The following is a 21487-nucleotide window of genomic DNA, read 5'->3' as shown; positions in this document are numbered from 1 at the left end:
CCTTGAATACATGTGAGAAAAAAATGCAAGCAGCCACTGTTTCCTCAGTCTCTTTAGCCACCATTATAAAAAACAACAACCAAAAAAAAACTGACAAACCCACTTCAGCTGTCTTTTGCACCTATTACGTTTCTTATTCCAAAAATATATTGTGAATATACTCAGTAATTAAAATTAAATTACATTATAGTTGATCATTATGTTGGCTTATCTTGACAATAGTCTCACTTTAATGGCTTGGGAAAAGATCATTTATTTGGCTGAGGGGTTGGATTGTGGCAGAATTCTTTAGTATACAGTAAACATTTGTGCATAGAATGTAGATCATAGCGCTTATGACTAAGCTTATTTGAGGATCCTAGTATATGAAATCTGTAACATGTGAAATTAATTAAATTTTACTTAAGGGGGCATCTGGACAAGAAAAATCTTAATGAATCCTTTGGGCATAGTTTCCTAAAGTAAGACTGTTGGCAACACAGGTCAAATTAAGCCAATCTATTTTCTCTTTTCATTGAAGATGTAACCAAAAGCAGTAAATCAATCCAAAATGTCTTTTCAAAAAATTGGCAAGAATTCTGTTTACAGTAAGAAACAAGTTTTTCCCCTTGTAATACTTGCAAAAGTTTACAGTATGTGTTGGTGAGTGTGTTTCTTTAAGTAGGTGCTCTGTATCGTGTACACATGTACCGTGTGATGCAGGGGCTGCCATGGTAAGTATGTTTTTCATGGAATAGAGTCAATAGCGTCGATAGCCACATAATAAATTCCATGCATATGGCTAGAGAGTTTTTTTCCCCATATGCCAGCTTAAAGTGACGCTTTTCTTTTTAAAGTTGGTGGCGCTTTTTAAATGAATAATGATTTTAAATAGAAACTTTGTCTCAATTGTGCAATGATAGAACCAATGTGCAAGGAATCTTAAATTGTTAAATGATGTAAATCATTAGAGTATATGTTTTATGAATATAAAGAATGATTGGAAAGAAAAATAATTACAAAAGCATTGAAAAACTGAAATGGGTAATAAGGTTAATTTTACTGAGTCAAAAGTTTTCAATAGTCTATCCAGGCAGTTGTAGGACCTAAAAAAAATCTTGTGATGTTGTCGCTTGACCTTCAGAATTCAGCTTCCTCATCCATAAAATGAAGGGTTTAAACTGTAGATTTTTTAGGTCCCTTTCATTGCTAAAACTTTCTATAGAACATTTTACCATTCATAGTTTCTCTTCATAATTTGCTCTTTCTGGCATATTCCTCTTAGTTTAGAGGAGTCTTGAGGTCCTTTTTCTCCTAATTTTTCATATTCTTATACTTTGTAGAATTAGAATAAGGTATTAATAATTGAATTTTAAAATAATTTTACAGGTAACAAATATATTTTAACATAGCACACAAAAATAGTAGATATTCTTGGAATGGAAACATTGCTGTGAGTCTGCAGATAACCCATTATTTTCGCATCTTCACCAAAGATAATTTTTGAATTAACATGTAACTTAAGCATTTTTAAATCCATGTTCACCCCTTTTTATTTGTGCCTGGAATTAGGGATTGTCTCATACTAAGATTATATTGTCTTTGAAATTTTTCATTCATTTCAGTGAAACAGCTCTTTATTTTACAATAACATCTACTTTTAATTTTTACAGGTGTTAACATTCACTCATAATTAGATTCATTATAAATTTTTTTATCTTGTGGTTAATCTCCCTTGATTATTGTTTAAATCCTTTAACAAAAGAATCAATCATCTGATAGGCAGACAGTTGTTTCTTACTGGTCTTATTAAAAATAGTGATTTTAAAATAACTACATATCTGGCCTCTGAAAAAATTCTTCAGAGTCCCTTTCTTTTTTTCTTTTTTATGGAGACATCAGTAGTTTAATGAATGGGGAAGCTTGCATGTATGAAACAAATCTTGGAGCAACACCCGACCGTGTGCACACGTTGGCAGGCAGGACATGGTAGCAGTCTTCACTGTGGGTGGGGAATGGGGGAATTACCAGTTGCAGGGGAATTGACTTCAGGTGTGAGCTCCTTTCACATGGGCATTTCTTTCAAAATTGTAGAAAGCAGTGAAATTTCTAAAATTTACACTTAACAGTTTTTGTGATATTTGAAAGCAGTGATATTACATGATAGTGATAATTTTGCTTGGTGGTTTGTTAAGAACAAAAACTGCACTCTATATGTTATATAGTCTTGTTTCTCAGTGCTTGATGTAGCTGAATGATGTCAATCAATAACTGTTTAAGAAGGCAGTCATTATGATGTTTTTCTGGAAACATTTTTTTTGTTTGTTTGTTTTGTTAATACGCATTTTGAAAAGTGTTCCAGCAATCATCTGATTCAATACATGCTAAGATGGGCTTACGTGATAGTTCAGTTGATAAAGAATCCGCCTGCAATGTAGGAGACCCTGGTTTGATTTCCTGGGTCAGGAAGATCCCCTGGAGAAGGGAAAGGCTACCCACTCCAGTATTCTGGCCTGGAGAAATCAAATCCATGGACTGTATAGTCCATGGGGTTGCAAAGACACGACTGAGTGACTTTCAATAATAATAATACAAATAAGATGTGAAATAACTCAAACAGTACTGTTACTAGAATACTGTTTTGGGCTAATGGTTACTTTTTTTCTCCAAAGAGCCACCTTCCGTTTCACTCCAAAGCACTTAACATTTTGATAGTCTTTTACAGAATGGAACTCTTGTTTTTTTCCTAAGATCTTTCTAAGACTTATTACATTTAGAGTATTAAAAAGGACTGCATGTTTTGGAATTGTTACTGAGATCTTTAATTTCCCAGTGCTCAAGTCTTAAGTTTTTTTTGTTTGAAAAAATATTAGTAAGCCAGAATTTAAGATTACCTTCTGAAGTTTAATAAAGTAGGCGTTACAATTTTGGAAATTCAGTGTGTTTTAAGATTTGGTTCATTTGTCAGTACCGTAACGTTTTATGTACCAGTCATGAATTTTTAATGTGAATGCCTGTAGACTCACAAGCCCTTTGGATTTGTAATTGGCCCTTCGGACTGCTCCTCAAAACTCCATTCTGTTCGAGCCTCATTTGCTTTATTCTGTGATTAGAGGGTTTGTTACTAAAACAGACAGGGGTGAAGTTTTTAAACTTAATTACTACAATATGTTCATTTTCAAATGTTTAATCCACAGGGTTATTCTTTTATGATTATAGATACTGCAGTCAGCACTTTGAGAAATTCCTCTGATACCAGAATTAAAACAGAAACAGTCTCTCTTCTACTCACTTTTAATGCCCACTGGTATTTACTGTTACATTCATGGCACCCTTTCAAGTCACATTTCACTAGTAACTTTTGTAACAGTATGGATCTATACCATTTTTGTAGCAAAGAGGATTTTTTTTTTGAGGAGGGTGCAGGGGACATGGGGAATAGGAATAGGTTGGTTAGTTCTGGGTGCCCATTATTGCTAAGAAACATTCCTATTTTTAATATATATGTGCATCTTTTGAGGATTATAAAGTTTTATCTGTGAAAATACAGAAAAATGATAGCAAAAAGTTTTAGTAAAAAATATCTAACAGATGCAGGATCAAATGTTCCTCGTTTTTAAACATAATTCACCATATTTTAAGATGAACACTTTCACATTACATTTTTTTAAAAACGTCTACACAGTTTATTATCAATTCACAAGTGAACTCTTATGACAAGGATGTATTCAGCCGGAGAAAATGAGTTCCTGTATTGTCCCAGGATTAACAAATTGAATGTATATCTAATGCAATGTTAGTTTTCAAACTTTGAAAGTTTGCAAGTTTTAAATAAGGTTTTAGCCTCTGGATATTTTAAGTAGCAGAATTCTCTCTTGCCTAACTTGTTACATACTTACTGTCATTTGGCACATTTCTTAAATCAATATTGAAATCCTAGAAAAAGTTAGAGTATTTAATGCCATCTACAGATGTACTATAGGGAGAAATGTACATGTTCCAGACTTAAGAGTATATATAATACATACCTAGAAAAGAATTTGAATATGTGAAAGTATTGATAATGATTGTCTATAAGTGATGTGATAATGGGTGATTTTGTTTTCTTTTTGCTTTTTTGTATTTTATTAAATTTCTTTTTCAGGAAGAAAAAATACCTTGTTAGGTTGTCAAACCTTGTTAGGTTTGAAATTTTGCTTTTAAAATATGTAAAGGATTGTTTTTGGCACATAAGTTTAATTAGTCAAGTTTGTTTGTTTGTTTTTGATGAAAATTAGGAAGCACTTCATACTTTAGTCCCTTAGGAACACACAAAAGAGTCTTTGTGGTAGTTCATTCTAGCTTTTAAATTGCTGTAGGCATTATCAACAATACATAAGGCTGGGCTTTCCTGGTGGCTCAGATGGTAAAGAAACTGCCTGAAATGTGTAGGAGACCTGGGTTCAATCCCTGGGTTGGGAAGATACCCTGGAGAAGGGATTGGTTACCCACTCCAGTGTTCTTGCCTGGGAAATCCCATGGACAGATGAGCCTGACAGGCTACAGTCCATGGGGTCGGCAAGAGTCAGACATGACTGGGCAACTAACACTTTAACTTTCTTTTTAATGAGACAACTCGATAACAGAAGACAAGTATTATAATTTTTCACACTGTATGAATTTATAAACTTCAAGGCATGAAGAGTAAAACTGGATGCCTACTCCCATTTAATTAAACTTGTTCTTCAGATTTACCCATGCATGTTTCCTTTCCTGAAGGAAAGGGCTTCTTGTGCTCCTTAAAAGCACGGGTTACTCTGATACGAGGATCTGATATCCTTCCTGTTACCTACTTAGCAGTTTTAAAATACATGAAATGAAGAACTTTATGATGCCTTTTAGTTCCTTGCATACTTGCAATAATTGATCTTACAGTATTTGTTCTTACTGTTTATTTCTATCGGAGAGTTTCAGCTTTTTCCAAACCCTTGAAGAGTTACTTCAGATGAGATGCTTCTTCCAGTAATCACATTGACTGCCGATATACGGAACATAATGTGTATTTGCTGTTAATTTAACTCAGAACAGAGTATCAGTTAACGATTAAACTGAGTATTGCAGGCAGATTAAAGAAGGGGTTTAGAACGGTTTTATGTGCCAGTTCATCTCATTTTTCTTTGTTTACTTCCTCACCCTCATTTTCTTCCAGCGTTCATCATGTTTTGTGACCTGGTACATTCCTGATTTGGGGCATTATAATATTGATATTAACAAGATGAATCTCTTGGTTTCATGCTTAGTATAAGACTTAGGCCACAAACATCTAATGACATCATGGGTAGAAAATAAGATACAAGAAATTATTGCAGACGTTTAACTTTTAAATTGCAGACTATCGGTGGCCCATGTCAAGTCATAGTTCACAAGTGGGAGACTCATCTACAACCACGATCAATAACCCCTTTAGGTATGGGCATTAACTGCATCTGTTTGAGGCATATGCATAAAGTTACTAATATGCTGCACATTGGCTTAGTGAGATTTAATAAATATTTATTTTAAAGTTTAAGGTAAATGCATTGTCAATACTACAAGTTTCACTTAGTGTCTTACTTTCAAAACTAAGCAGTTCTTAATTGCCTTTCTTTGTAAACTTAATTAGAAACCTTTGTCTAGTTATTTTTAATTTCTTGGATTAGATGACTTTATGGAATATATATTTCCATTTGGAGTAGTTACAAAAGTTTGTAAAATAGCATTTTTCTTAACTGAGCATCCGTCTGTGGCTTTGATTACTTGCTCAGAGAACTTAGAGAACGTTCAAGGAAAGAACTAACACAAAACAATGATTCTTTTAACTTTGAGTAGTATGTTATTTTATTTATTGTGTGTGTTTTTTTTTTAAACTAGTGAATATTTGAATAAACTTGTATGAATGAATTCAAATTTCCTGGTTGTAGCAGACATTTTCCCCCAATACCCTGCTGGCTATGTTAAAGTTGCTATTCAGATAATTTTTTTTTGTTTGTTTAAGTGTTGTTTAGTTTTCTTATGCCCAACAGTGGCATTTCTCTTCATACAAGTATTTTTGAATTTCCTTTTCCATACTGAGATTGAAATTTGAAATTCTTTGCACATACATTAAATTACTCACTTGGTTTTGTGTATAAATTAGTGCTGAGAAATCTTTTAGTTTCTAGAAAAAATTATAATTTAAAGATAATAAATGGCTTGTTAGTTACTAGCTTAGATTAGAAAATAATGAGTGATTCTGCTTTACCCTGCATCAAGGACACATCTCGTTTAAACAAATATCTTGTTCCATCCTCTGTTGGATTTTATTTTTGCATGTTTTAATACATTTCTGATACTATATTTATAATTGTTATGATAGTGTACTTTAGAATTATACTGAGGTTGGAAAATATTAGGAATTGAATATTTAAAAAATTGCATTTTGAAGCATCCTGCAATTAAATATATTTTCTTTGAGAGGTAGGATGATTTTTGTTTCTGATCTTTTTAATAAATTTATTTTAAGCTTTTGGGAAGTATAACTTCTGAACTTAAGAGCTGTGTGAAATATACCAGAGAATCTTTACTGGAAACTATCACACTTATTTTGACAATTATTTCAGATTTATGTTTAAAGTAAACTGGGGAATGAAGTAGCAGGGAAGATAATCAGTATTTTACTTAGAGGGTGGGGATTAACAGTTTTTCTTATTTAGTTGACATTTCTGTTGGAAGGGAGCACTTACCTTTTGGTAGTTCCTCACAGCTCTATGTATACAGGTAAGTTTATACTGTTTGAAAAGCTTTTAGCTGGCTGTAGAGAATAGTTGGGGTTTGAGGAGCATTATATTTAAGATCAGAATAGGCACTATGTGAGAATAAGCATTTTAATTGTGCCAAGACCTTTGGTTTGAAAAAAACCAGGCGATATTGTTCAGCAACTTGTCAGTCTGATATATTGGTTGGTATAAACATTTGTCCCAGTGCCTCTAGCCTGGAGCACCTCTCTGAGGACTTTTCTTTTCTCTTCCTTGTAACATTGTGAATAATCACCATGAATGTAAGAACTATTACTGTCTGATAGCCTCCTTAAAAGGGGTTTCTTTATTGAGGGCTACAATAAATATGCTTATTCACTTTGGGATGCTTTATATTTTTAATTAATTAAAAAAAAATCCTTAAGGTGGGTAATTTCTCAGTTGTTCATTCTGTGTGTACATCATGAATTTTAACTAAGTTTTCTATTTTCCTTCAATTTTAGAAAGTGAAATTATTATTGACGATGGACAATTTGGAATCCACAGTAAGTGAGACTGAGTTTTCAAAAATCTTCATCATGTGGTTGAGATCTTACATAACATTTTCATTAGAAACAGCACAGAGAAATAAGACTATGATTTTTTTTAGATTATTTATCTGTTTATTTTTGGTTGTACTGCATCTTTGTCTAGTTAGGATGAGTGGGAGTTGCAGTACGTGGGTTTCTCACTACAGTAGCTACTCTTGTTGCAGAGTACAGGGTCTAGGCACAAGGGCTTCAGTAGTTGCAGCTCAGGGACTTATCAATTGTGGTGCATGAGCTCTAGTTGTCCATGGCATGTAGAATCTTCCCGGCCCAGGGGTCAAAGCTGTGTCCCCTGCATTGGCAGGTGGACTCTTAATCCACTGGATCACCAGGATCTGCTGTATCACCATGCTTCTTGTGGAATCTTAGTTCCCCAATCTGGGGGATCAAACCTGTGTCCTCTGCAGTGGAAGTGCAGAGTCCTAACCACTGACCGCCAGGGAATTCTCTGCGGTATAATTCTTATGCTTTACAATTTTATGTTTTTGATTTTTATTTGGCTGGTAACTTTAGGTGTAGGAATTAATAGAATTAACTTAAAAATATTATACTTAATGGTTATTATATCATCACTTAACAGTATTGTGTTTGAGAATATTAATTGTTCTAAACCTTTAAATGTGAACCATTACTCATAACCAACATTTGTGCATTGTTTGTATGTGCATTTATACTAAAATCCAGATTAAAGAGAATGTTCTAGTCATTCTGGCTGAGTAAACAATTTACAGTGGAGTCTAAAGTCCTTTTACTTCTGAAAATGTTATGCATTCTTATACTTTCTGCATCAGTAGATATTTTATCCTAAGGATTCAAGTTATTTCTTCAATGACTGGAATTCATTATCATGCTAAACCTCCATCTTCATTTTAGATACTATACCATAGGAATCAAAAGTTATAAAGGGGGTGAGCAGAATGTGTGCTCACAGAACCAGAGATAATTGCTCATAACCAGAATTACTTGTTCCTGTTGAATACAGGAAGGAGTAGGGCCTGGATGTTTTATTTTTATTTATTTATATGGCTCTGCTGGGTCTTCACTGCTGCACGTGGGCTTTCTCTAGTTGTGGTGAGGGAGGGCTACTCTTCCATGTGGTGTGCACTGTGGTCTGCAGGCTTCTCATTGCAGTGACTTCTCTTGTGGAGAACGGCCTCTACGCTGGTGGGCTCAGTAGTTGTGGTGCCAGGGCTTAGTTGCTGTGGCATGTGAAATCTTATAACCAGACCAGCGATCGAGCCTCTATTCCCTTCATTGGTGGATGGATTCCCATCTACTGAGCCATCAGGGAAGTCTGGGCCTGAGTGTTTTGATTGTGGTTTTACTAGGTACATATGTTTATCCACTTTACAGATGTAGATGCTTTTGTAGTGTTAGGACAGTAACTTGACTTATTTTCTTGATTTTGTTTGGGATTATTTATATTACATCATAAAGTAGTCTAACACTTGAGATGGTAATGGTTTCTCTTTATGTATAAAATTTTGATAGTTAGGAAATCAGACCTAAGGAGAAAGTTTCCTTGATTTATTTATTTATTTTTTTTAAATCCTGTTGATGGAAAACTTAGGTACAAAACAGTTGTCAGCTCCCTGGTATTTATGACAATGTTATTACTTTTGTTAATTTGAAGTAAGAAACTTCAAATTAACACTGCTAGCAGTGTTATCACAATCATGCAGTTTATCAATGACAGAATATTAGGTGGATAATACATTTATTTATTTTTTTCAACTTTAAGAACAATTTATTTTTCATTGAAGGATAATTGCTTTACAGAATTTTGCTGTTTTCTGTCAAATCCCAACATGAATCAGGCATAGATACACATATATCCCCTCCCTTTTGAACCTCCCTCCCATCTCCCTCCCCATCCCACCAGTCTAAGTTAATACAGAGCCCCTGTTACGAGTTTCCCAAGCCATACAGCAAATTCCCATTGGCTATCTATTTTACATATCATGGAGGTTTCTATGTTACTCCTTCCATATATCTCATCCTCTCCTCCCCTTTCCCCATGTCCGTAAGTCTATTCTCTACGTGTTTCCCCATTGCTCCCCTGTAAGTAACTTCTTCAGTACCATTTTTCTAGATTCCGTATATATGTGTTAGAATACAATATTTATCTTTCTGACTCACTTCACTCTGTATAGTAGGTCCTAGACTCATCCACCTTATTAGAACGGACTCAAATGCATTACTTTTTATGGCTGAGTAATATTCCATTTTGTGTGTGTTCTACAACTTGTTTATCCATTCATCTGTCAATGGACATCTAGGTTGCTTCCATGTTCTAGCTATTGTAAATAGTGCTGCAGTAAACAGTGGGATACATGTGTCTCTTTCAGTTTTGGTTTCCCCAGGGTATATGCCTAGGAGTGGGATTGCTGGGTCCTATGGTGGTTTTATTCCTAGTTTTTAAAGGAATCTCCATACCGTCTTCTATTGTGGCTGGATCAATTTACATTCCCACCAACAGTGCAAGAGCCTTCCCTTTTCTCCACACCCTCTCCTCCACACCCTCTCCTCCACACCCTCTCCAGCATTTGTTTGTAGACTTTCTGATGAGGGCCATTCTGACCAGTGTGAGGTGATATCTCATTGTAATTTTGATTTACATTTCTCTAATAATGAGTGATGTTGAGCATCTTTTCATGTGTTTGTTAGCCATCTGTATGTCTTCTTTGGAGAAATGTCCGTTTAGGTCTTTTTCCCACTTTTTGATTGGGAAGTTTGTTTTTCTGGTATTTAGTTGTATGAGCTGCTTGTATATTTTGAAAATTAATCCTTTGTTAGTTGTTCCATTTGTTATTATTGTTTCCCATTCTGAGGCTTGTCTTTTCACCTTGCTTATAATCTCCTTTGCTGTGCAAGAGCTTTTAAGTTTAATCAGGTCCTACTTGTTTACTTTTGTTTCTATTTCCATTACTCTAGGAGGTGGGTCATAGAGGATCTTGGTTTAATATATGTCAGAGGGTTCTGCCTTTGTTTTCCTCTTAAGAGTTTTATAGTTTCTGGTCTTACATTTAGGTCTTTAATCCATTTTGAGTTTATCTTTGTGTATGGTGTTAGAAAGTGTTCTAATTCCATTTTCTTACATGTAGCTGTCCAGTTTTCCCAGTACCATTTATTGAAGAGGCTGTCTTTGCCCCATATTGCCTCCTTTGTCAAAAATAAGGTACCCATAGGCTTTCTATGTTGTTCCATTGGTCTGTATTTCTGTTTTCATGCCAGTACCGTACTGTCCTGATGCCTGTAGCTTTGTAGTATAACCTGAAGTCAGGAAGGTTAATTGCTCCAGCTTCATTCTTCTTTGTTAAGACTCCTTTGGCTATTTGGGGTCTTTGTGTTTCCATGTGAATTGTGAAATTTTTTGTTCTGGTTCTGTGGAAAATGCCATTAATAATTTGATAGGGATTGCATTAAATCCATAGATTGCATTTGGTAGTATACTCATTTTCACAATATTGATTCTTCCTACCCAGGAACATGGAATATCTTTCCATCTGTTTATGTCATCTTTCTTTCATTAGTGTCTTATAATTTTCTTTGTACAGTTCTTTTGTCTCCTTAGGTAAGTTTATTCCTAGATATTTAATTCTTTTTGTTGTAATGGTGAATGGAATTGATTCCTTAATTGCCCTTTCTGATTTTTCATTGTTAGTATATAGAAATGCAAGTAATTTCTGTATATTGATTTTGTATCCTGCAACTTTGCTAAATTCACTGGTTAGCTCTAGTAATTTTCTGGTACTATCTTTAGGGTTTTCTGTGTACAGTGTCATGTCATCTGCAAACAGTGAGACTTTACTTCTTTTCCACGGGATTCCTTTTGTTTCTTTTTCTTCTCTGATTGCTGTAGCTAGAACTTCCAAAACTATGTTGAATAATAGTGGTGAAAATAGACACCCTTGTCTTGTTCCTGATCTTAGGGGGAATGCTTTCAGTTTTTCACCATTGAGAATAATGTTTGCTATAGGCTTATATATGGGCTTTACTGTGTTGAGGTAGAGCTTTTATTTTTGAAGAGTTTTAATCATAAATAGGTGCTGAATTTTATTCTGCATCTATTGGGATGATCATATAGTTTTAATCTTTCAATTTGTTAATGTGGGGTATCACATTGATTGATTTACGTATATTGAAGAATCCTTGCATCCCTGGAATAAACTGAACTTGATTGTAGTGTATGAGCTATTTGATGTGTTGCCAAATTCTGTTTACTAACATTTTGGTGAGGATTTTTGCATCTATGTTCATCAGTGATAGTGACCTATAGTTTTCTTTTTTGTGTGTTGTCTTTGTCTGATTTTGATCAGGGTAATGGTGGCCTCATAGAACGAGTTTGGAAGTGTTCCTTCTTCTGCAATTTTTTGAAAGATTTTTAGAAGGATAGGCATTAGCTCTTCTCTAAATGTTTGATAGGATTCTCCTGTGAAGCCATCTGGTCCTGGGCTTTTGTTTTCTGGGAGATTTTTGATCACAGCTTCAATTTCAGTGCTTGAATTGGGTTGTTCACAATTTCTGTTTCTTCCTAGTTCAGTCTTAGAAGATTGAACTTTTCTAAGAATCTGTCCATTTCTTCCAGGGTATCTATTTTATTGCCATATAACTATAGTAGTCTCTTATAATCCTTTGTATTTCTGCATTGTCTGTTGTAACCTCTTCTTTTTCATTTCTAATTTTGTTGATTTGATTCTTCTTTTTTCTTGATGAATCTGGCTAAAGGTTTGTCAATTTTATCTTCTCAAAGAACCAGCTTTTAGTTTTATTAATCTTTACTATTGTTTCTTTCATTTCCTTTTCATTTATTTCTGCTCAAATTTATGATTTATTTCCTTCTACTAATTTGGGGGTTTCTTCTTTTTCCAGTTGTTTTCGGTGTAAAGTTAGATTGTCTATTTGCTGTTTTTCTTGTTTCTTGAGGTAGGATTGTATCACTATAAACTTCCTCTTAGAACTGCTTTTGCTGCATCCTGTACGTTTTGAGTTGTGTTTTGATTGTCACTTGTTTGTAGAAATTTTTTGATTTCCCTTTTGATTTCTTCAGTAACCTGTTAGTTATTTAGAAATGTATTGTTTAATCTCCATGTGTTTATGTCACATCTGTTTTTTTTTACAGTTTTTCTTTTTTTCGCCTAATCATTTCTTTCTTTCTTTCTTTATTTTTTTAAATTTTATTTTATTTTTAAACTTTACAATATTGTATTAGTTTTGCCAAATATCGAAATGAATCCGCCACAGGTATACCTGTGTTCCCCATCCTGAACCCTCCTCCCTCCTCCCTCCCCATACCCTCCCTCTGGGTCATCCCAGTGCACCAGCCCCAAGCATTCAGTATCGTGCATTGAACCTGGACTGGCGACTCGTTTCATACATGATATTATACATGTTTCAATGCTATTCTCCCAAATCTCCCCACCCTCTCCCTCTCCCACAGAGTCCATAAGACTGATCTATACATCAGTGTCTCTTTTGCTGTCTCGTACACAGGGTTATTGTTACCATCTTTCTAAATTCCATATGTATGCGTTAGTATACTGTATTGGTGTTTTTCTTTCTGGCTTAGTTCACTCTGTATAATAGGTTCCAGTTTCATCCATCTCATTACAGTTTTTCTTTTAATTGATATCTAGTCTCTCATAGTGTTGTGGTCTGAGAAGATGCTTGATATAATTTCAGTTTTCTTAAATTTACTGAGGTTTGATTTGTGACCCAAGATGTGGTCTATCCTGGGTAATGTTCCATGTGCACTTGAGAAGAAGGTGTATTCTTTTGCATTTGGATGGAATGTCCTGACAATATCAGTGAGATCCATCTCATGCATCATTTAAGACTTGTGTTTCCTTATTAATTTCTGTTTTGATGGTCTGTCCATTGGTGTGGGTGGGGTGTTAAAGTGTCCTACTATTATTGTGTTACTGTCAATTTCCCTTTTTATGTCTGTTAGTGTTGGTCTTACGTATTGAGTTGTTCCTATGTTGGGTGCTTGAAAGTGAAAGTGAAGTCGCTCAGTCGTGTCTGACTCTTTGCGACCCCCTGGACTGTAGCCCACCAGGCTCCTCTGTTCATGGGATTCTCCAGGCAAGAATACTTACTTCTTGGGTGCTTAGTTACTTAGAATTCTTATGCCTTCCTCTTGGATTGATCCCTTAATCATTATGTAGTGTCCTTCCTTATCTCTTGTAATCTTTATTTTAAAGTGTATTTTATCTGATACGAGGATTGCTACTTCAGCTTTCTTTTGCTTCCTGTTTGCATGAAATACATTTTTCCATCCTCTCAGTTTCAGTCTATGTGTTTTGAGGTCTGAAGTGGGTTTCTTGTAGACAGCATATATATGTGTCTTTTTGTATCCATTCAGCCAGTCTGTGTCTTTTGGTTGGAGCATTTAATCCATTTACATTTAAAGTAATTTATTGATATATATGTTCCTATTGTAATTTTCTTAATTGTTTGGGGTTGATTTTGTAGATCTCTTTTCTTCTGTTGTGTTTCCTGACTGTTTTCGTTTCTCCGTCAATTTTGAATGAGATCCTTGCTGGGTACAGTAATCTTAGTTGTAGATTTTCCCCTTTCAGTACTTTAAATATATCCTGCCATTCTCTTCTGGCCTGCAGAGTTTCTGCTGAAAGATAAGCTGTTAAATGTATGGGGTTTCCCTTGTATGTTACTTGTTGCATTTCCCTTGCTGCTTTTAATATTCTTTCTTTGTGTTTAGTTTTTGTTACTGTCCTGGTGTTTCTCCTTGAGTTTATCCTGTATGGGACTTTTGTGCCTCTTGGACTTGACTATTTCCTTTTCCATATTGGGGAAATTTTCAACTATAATCTCTTCAAAAATTTTCTCATACCCTTTCTTTTTCTCTTCTTCTTCTGGGACCCCTATAATTGGAATGTTGGTACATTGGATATGGTCCCAGAGGTCTCTGAGACTATCCTCAGCTCTTTTCATTCTTTTTACTTCATTCTGCTCTTCAGAAGATATTTCTCCCATTTTATCTTCCAGCTCAGTGATTTTTTTCTTCTGCTTCAGATATTCTGCTATTGATTCCTTCTAGAGTATTTTTAATTTGAGTAATTGTGTGTGTCTCTGTATGTTTATTGTTTAATTCTTCTAGGTCTTTGTTTATTGATTCTTGCATTTTCTGCATTTTGTTTTCAAGGTTTTTGATCATCTTTATTATCATTATTCTGTATTCTTTTTCAGGTAGTTTGCCTCTTTCCTCTTCATTTATTTGGGCTTCTGTATTTCTAGTTTGTTCCTTCATTTGTGCATTATTTCTCTGCATTTTCATTGTTTTTTAAGTTATTGTGTTTGAGGTCTCCTTTTCTCAGGCTTCAAGGAAAGTTGAATTCTTTCCTTGAAGAAGGTTGAATTCTTTCTTCCTTTTGGTTTCTGCCCTCTTAAGGTTGGTCCAGTGGTTTGTAGTGAGCTTCCTATAGGGTGAGATTTGTGCTGAGTTTTTGTTTGTTCTGATGAGAAATGCTGAGTGAGGTAGTACGCCTGTCTACTGATGATTTGGTTTGTATTTTTGTTTTGTTTGTTGTTCAGATGAAGCGTCCTGTACAGGATGCTACTGGTGGTTGGGTGATGGTGGGTCTTGTATTCATGTGGTTTCTTTTGTGTTAGTTCTCACTATTGGTACTCCCTAGGGTTAGTTCTCTGGTAGTCTAGGGTCTTGAAAGAGTCAGTGCTCCCACCCCAAAGGCTCAGGGCTTAATCTCCTTGGAGTCATGAACTATGCCATGGCTCAGGAGATAAACAGCTCCAGAAATGGGGTGTTGTTACTCGATAAAATCTTTCAACAAGTATTTGTTCAGTACTTGGTGTGTGTCAGGCTCTGTTCCAAGCCCCTTATCCTTTCGGCCTCGGCTACCCTCTGGGTGGCAACCGCCTGTTCCTTGCCCCTAGCAGCTCCCAGTACATTGATTTTGTTCGATTCTACCTCCTGGTATCTCCACTGCCAGCACTAGTGGAATAACTAGTTTTCAGCTGAGTGTCTCATGTGACACTTCGGAATTGTAACTGTGGTCACCAGTAGAACAACTGCTAGGTTATAAGCCTTCTTGGGATATGTATTCTTTCTGAGGTAGATTTGTATTGCTTCAATAATATATTCAATAAGGATTTTAATTTAGTTTGTTTAGTTATTAATGTTCATTTAGTTTTTCCCCCTTCATATGTATATACTTTATATACTTCATGTAAAAGTTTTCTTTTAATGACAAATTTAAGACTGCTTGTATATTTGCTTTGAAGAGAAATACCAGTGATAGATAACCTGAGTGTATCAAACTGTGAATGTGAACTGAAACTGTCAACGTGTAGTTATTGGATTGTTTTTTAAAATGTGTATATTAATTAGTGTTCTTCATACTTTTTCTAGATGGTATTGAGACTCTGGATTCTGGATGGCTGACATGTCAGACCGAAATCAGATTACGTTTGCATTATTCCGAAAAACCTCCTGTCTCAATAACCAAGAAAAAATTTAAAAAATCTAGATTTAGGTAGGACCATGTGTATTTGTTACTTAAGTTATTTATTTTCACCATTGCTGTAGATTTCCGATCCATCTGGTTATAGGCTTTGAGTGTATCAACTGAGGAAATAGCATACTTATATTCTAACAAACAACAGGGTCTTGTAAAAGTGAATTTGCTTCCTTGCATGAAGATTACTACAGTTAAATGTACTTACATTAGTCTTAATCTCCAAATGTGAAATCAGAAAAATTTTTTTTTACCTTACGTAAGTGATTTCTAGGCTGACATGTCTTTGTAGTTCCTACTGTTTGAAATTTCTTAGTGTAGCAATAAATATTTGTTTTAAAATTGATGTGATGAAATGATTTTGTGTTAAATGAGGGGAAAATGGCACAAACAGAAAAATGGTCATTGGAAATACACTTCAGTGTCCTAAATTTTCCTGGGTCTTAAAAACAAAAAACCTTTTCATTAAGGAAAGGTCACAGTTACCATAGCAGTTCCAGATTAGTGCAATTTTAATCTTAATTTAAGAAATAAATGTCAAGCTTTGTATAAATAAATAAATAGTAACAAACTTTTGTAATGTCACCATGTATATCTTTGAATGAACTGATTTCTTAGCAAAGCAGGCAGCCTTATCATTTGAATTTTTTTAACTTTGGGACCGAGAATTCTAAATATGCTATGTAATGCAGCTTTTTCTAACAAAATGTCAGGGACTGGGTCGAAAGGGCCATTTTCAGTAACTAAAGTAGTTAATAATAATAGTTAATATCTATTTTCATGATAAAATTAATAATGATGTTGCAGTTTGTAAATCCATAAATGCTTTACAGTAACTGCTGAAAATACTATATTACTAATCCTAGTCATAAAATACATATGGGAAAAGGTCGATGACACTTCTCAACCCTTTCCATTGGCCTGTTCTGAAAGTGAGTAAAGTGTGTCGGATGTACCTTGTCTCTGATCATTAGCTTTTTTAGGCCTCTGCTTTGCTTCTGAGAAACCTAGGTAATTGGACCACGTAGCTGATCTGCTCGGTCAGTTTGATTGCAGAGATTCTCTAACCAGATAGTCATAAATAATTAGATATTGTATTTACATGTTAAAAGAAGCAAATAAGTTGTGTTATAGCTGTAAAGTATCTTCGTTTTATGACTTTGAAATGATAATGGTAAGACTTCTCATTTCCACTGTAAGGGATGTGGTTCCATCCTTGGTTGGTGAACTAAGATCCTGCATACTGCGGTGCAGCCAAAAAAATTAATAGATAATTAATTGTGTTCTGCTTGGATTGCTTATGCATACTGAGTCCTATGTTTTTCTTGTTTATATAGAAATTGAGTGTTTGTATATATTACTGTGTTGCTTAGGCTTAAATTGTTACATTTTTATAACCATACTTATTTGACCACTATAAATTAACTGATTCCTACTGAAATAATTGTGCATAGCTAGTAATTGATGTTTGTTTTGACCATCTCTTTCCCCCGAATTCACAGTATTGATAGCTTAAGCCTTCATTTGCTAGAAAATAATTTATCTGCAAATTTACCATGACTATTTTAAAAGCTTAGCAACAAGTGTTTGCGTTTTAAATAAAATACTTAACATGATTTTTTATCTCCTTAACACCACATTTTATTTATTTATTTTTAAAGACACATTTATTCATTGTCATGATCAGACTGTTACATGTAGCAGTCAACAGCATGGGTGCAAAAAAAAGTCTGCTTTAAAACTGTCCTAGAATTCTTTACACAGAACAAACTTGAATAACCTGTTACACAATTAGTCACAAATACAGTCCTCAAGTTTTTTACCCATACAGATGAGTATTGCCTAAAACATCTTTCTTCATAGTTGCTGGACCCTGCCACCACTGTGCTTGTCTGAGTTCACAAATCTGTTACAACCTGTCACTTCTCTGGCTCTCCTGCTAAGCTTTGTTTCCTGGCAGTAATTAAAACCTTCTGCCACTGCCATATCTACTGCTACTGCTGGAACCACCAGAGTCACCCTCCTTTTGTGGTTTAGCAAGGTATTGGCCTTCACTACCATATGAGCCAGAACTTCTCCCTCCAAAGTTTCATCCTTTCATGAGTCCAGAATTTGAAGATTGATGTTGTAATTGCCAAAATCATTGTAGCTTCTGCCACCTCCAAAATTGTTTCCATTATTATCAAATCCATAGCCATCCCCACTGCCACCATATCCACCACCACCGATGGCTGTTACCAAAGCCACCTCGACCACCGAAGTTTACTCCACAACCAGAGTTGTCAACCTCACCACAACAACCTCCTTGATTACCACCAAAGTTTCCAGAAGTACTTCTGCCTCTTTGGTTAGATGAAGCAGTAGCTATCTCTTACGTAGATAGGGCTTTCTTACTTCAGTTGTCGCCATTCACAATATGGTATTTCTGAATGGCAGTCTTATCTACAGAGTCATGGTCATCAGAGGTTACAAAAGCAAAGCCTCTCTTTTTGCTGCTGCCTCAGTGATTCATGATTTCAATCACTTCAGTTTTCCCATACTGTTCAAATTAATCTCTTAGGTGATGTTATTCAGTATCTTCTTTAATGCTACCAACAAAAACCTTTTCACATTTAAGTGGGCAGTTTGAGCATCTTCTCTTGATACAACCCTCTTTGGTTCCACAACTCTTCCATCCACCTTGTGTGGTCTTGCATTCATGCGAGATCTGCCGCCTCCATTGTGACTTATGTGACAAACCCATGCCTCTAGAGTGCTTGATATTTGGACCCCTCATGACCACAGTGTGAGCATTCCCCAATGCTCAGAATGGCTTCTCAGACTCTCCTCAGTTGTTGCAAAGCTCACTCCTGATGAAGAGCTTCTGCAGCTGTTCAGGCTCTTTGGGAGACTCTGACTTGGACTTGCCTTCAGCACTGCTTACTTAGTGATTTCCACAAGCCAAATGGAGTAATCTAACAAGCAAATCTCACCACCACATTTTACACACAAGTTTCTCTTTCACTTGATTCCACCAGAACTTGGAAAGCAGTGTTACTTTATGATAGACTATAACATTTATATATTCATTCCAATTCCAAAGAAAGGCAATGCCAAAGAATGTTCAAGTTACCACACAATTGTACTCATCTCACATGCTAGCAAGATAATGCTCAAAATTCTCCAAGCTAGTCTTCAACAGTACATGAACCGTGAACTTCCAGATGTTCAAGCTGGATTAGAAAAGGCAGAGGAATCAGAGATCAAATTGCCAACATCTGTTGGATCATAGAAAAAGCAAAAGAGTTCCAGAAAAAAGGTCTACTTCTGCTTTATTGACTGTGCCAAAGCCTTTGACTGTGTGGATCACAACAAACTCTGGAAAATTCTGAAAGAGATGGGAATACCAGACCACCTTACCTGCCTCCTGTATGCAGGTCCTATATGCATACCTGTATCTGTATGCAAGTCAAGAAGCAGCAGTTACAGGTAGATATGAAACAGACTGGTTCCAAATTGGGAAAGGAGTACGTCAAGGCTGTATATTGTCACCCTGCTTATTTAACCTATATGCAGAGTACATCATGTGAAATGCTGGGCTGGATGAAGCACAAGTTGGAATCAAGATTCCCAGGAGAAATATCAGTAACCTCAGATATGCAGACGACACCACCCTTCTGGCAGAAAGTGAAGAACAACTAAAGAGCCTCTTGATGAAAGTGAAAGAAGAGTGAAAAAGCTGCTTTAAAACTCAACATTCAGAAAACGAAAATCATGGCATCTGGTCCCACCACGTCATGGCCAGTAGTTGGAGAAACAATGGAAACAGTGAGAGACTTTATTTTTTTGCACTCCAAAATCATTGCAGATGGTGACTGCAGCCATTAAGTTAAAAGACGCTTACTCCTTGGAAGAAAAGCTATGACTAACCTAGACAGTGTATGAAAAAGCATAGGCATTACTTTGTCAACAAAGGACTGTCTAGTCAAAGCTATGGTTTTCCCAGTAACCATGTATGAATGTGAGAGTTGGACCATAGAGAAGGGTGAGCGCCAAAGAATTGATGCTTTTGAACTGTGGTGTTAGGAAGACTCTTGACTGCAAGGAGATCCAATCACTCAATCCTAAACGAAATCAGTCCAGAATATTCGTTGGAAGGACTGATACTGAAGCTGAATCTCCAATACTTTGGCTACCTGATACGAAGAACTGACTCCTTGGGAAAGACCCTGATGCTGGGAAAGATTGAAGGTGGGAGGAAAAGCGCACGACAGAGGATGAGATGGTTGCATGGCATCACCGACTCAATGGACATGAGTTTGAGCAAGCTCTGGGAGTTGGTGATGGACAAGGAAGCCTGGCGTGCTATAGTCATGGGGTTGCAAAGAGTCAGACACAACTGAGTGACTGAACTGAACTGATAACATTTATATAGCTATTTGAAGAAAACCTTTAATATAAATGAACTGAATTCTTTAATTGATCCCTTTAAACTTGGTTTTTTTTGGAGGTGGAAAGAGAGATAGGTAGTTGCACATTGCTATTTGTAGACAAGCTTTTCTTTTTTGGCCACAGCATGCAGCATCCTAGTTCCTGACCAGGGATCAAACCCCTGTTGCCTGTGTTGGGATCTTGGAGTCTTAACCACTGGACCACCAGGAAGTCCTGAGAATAGTCATATTTAATCTTCCATGCCTTCCTTGCCGATTCATTACAGTTCATTTGTGGTCGCTTTTTATATGTCCTGGTAGAGAATGTTTCTTCCTTCAGGCTCACCAGCAAAATCAGTTGTTCAGAGCTATTCCTAAGAGTTTGAAGAGAAGAAAGGATCTTTTTTGTTTGGATTATTAAAGTGGTGCTACTTTTGATTTCACAGTATGACTGTGATACATTATTACTGATTGAATAATCATGTCTCCTTTGGGATACCTTGGCATATGTGCCTGTAAGATAAGTCTGCACAGTTGTTGGAGGCAGCAGGCAGAGAGAATAGGTCTCACTAATGCAGTTCTATTACTTATATTATTAAGTGGATCTCATTTAAATCTAGAATGAAAAGCTTTCCTAGCTCAACTGTATTCTATACAGTAACATTACTCCTACATCATTGGTATTAAAGTTATATAATCTATGAAACTTGCAGTTGGTGCAAGAAATATTCTAGAATTGAGTTAACTTATTGGCATTACAAGTGTTCTCTGCAGCTGATTGCTTCTCACTGGGAGTAAATTAGTCTTTGTGACCCAGTGGCTTAGGTAACTTGTCTTTTGTTTTCATTGCTGTGGGAGTTAATAAGACTCTTGGTTTCTTGTTTTGTTCCTTTGTTTCATTAAAAAGTACATATATGTAAATACATAAAAGCCATGCATACTTGCAAATGTATATGCCATGCTTTTAATACCATTAATACCATAGTTTTCTTTAATAATCTGTTCACAAAGTACCTGGTCTCAGTGTAGTGAGGAGAAGTATGGGAAATTTAAAAATTTATGACCTCCAACTCTTAACAGGATTTATTTTTTAATGTTTATTTGGCTACATCGGGTTTTAGTTGCAACATTCAGGATCTCTGAATGTGGCATGTGGTCTTTTCTAGTTGAGACATGAGGGCTTTTCTCTAGTTGTGGCGCTCAGGTTCTAAGGCACATGGGCTCAGTAGTTGTGATGTGGGCTTAATTGCTCTGCAGCATGTGGG

General features: G+C 35.7%; 1 protein-coding gene across 4 annotated transcripts in view; it reads left to right on the top strand.

Annotated features, from left to right (window-relative positions):
• Positions 1-21487, top strand: part of GPCPD1 (glycerophosphocholine phosphodiesterase 1) — a 64569-nt gene that overhangs the window by 13456 nt on the left and 29626 nt on the right. For 2 of the 4 annotated variants that reach the window (XM_005891059.3, XM_070381247.1), the window contains exons 5-7: positions 5350-5425; positions 7235-7276; positions 15708-15831. In XM_005891059.3, the coding sequence (XP_005891121.1) occupies positions 5350-5425; positions 7235-7276; positions 15708-15831 (242 nt within the window). The remainder of the gene's footprint in view (positions 1-5349; positions 5426-7234; positions 7277-15707; positions 15832-21487) is intronic. The other 2 variants (XM_070381249.1, XM_070381248.1) reach the window with 1 other exon arrangement.

The sequence above is a fragment of the Bos mutus genome, chromosome 13, assembly GCF_027580195.1.
Source record: "Bos mutus isolate GX-2022 chromosome 13, NWIPB_WYAK_1.1, whole genome shotgun sequence".
In the NCBI taxonomy this organism is placed as follows: Eukaryota; Metazoa; Chordata; class Mammalia; order Artiodactyla; family Bovidae; genus Bos; species Bos mutus.
The sequence above is the reverse complement of the archived record's forward strand: the minus strand, read 5'-3'. Positions and strand labels throughout refer to the sequence as shown.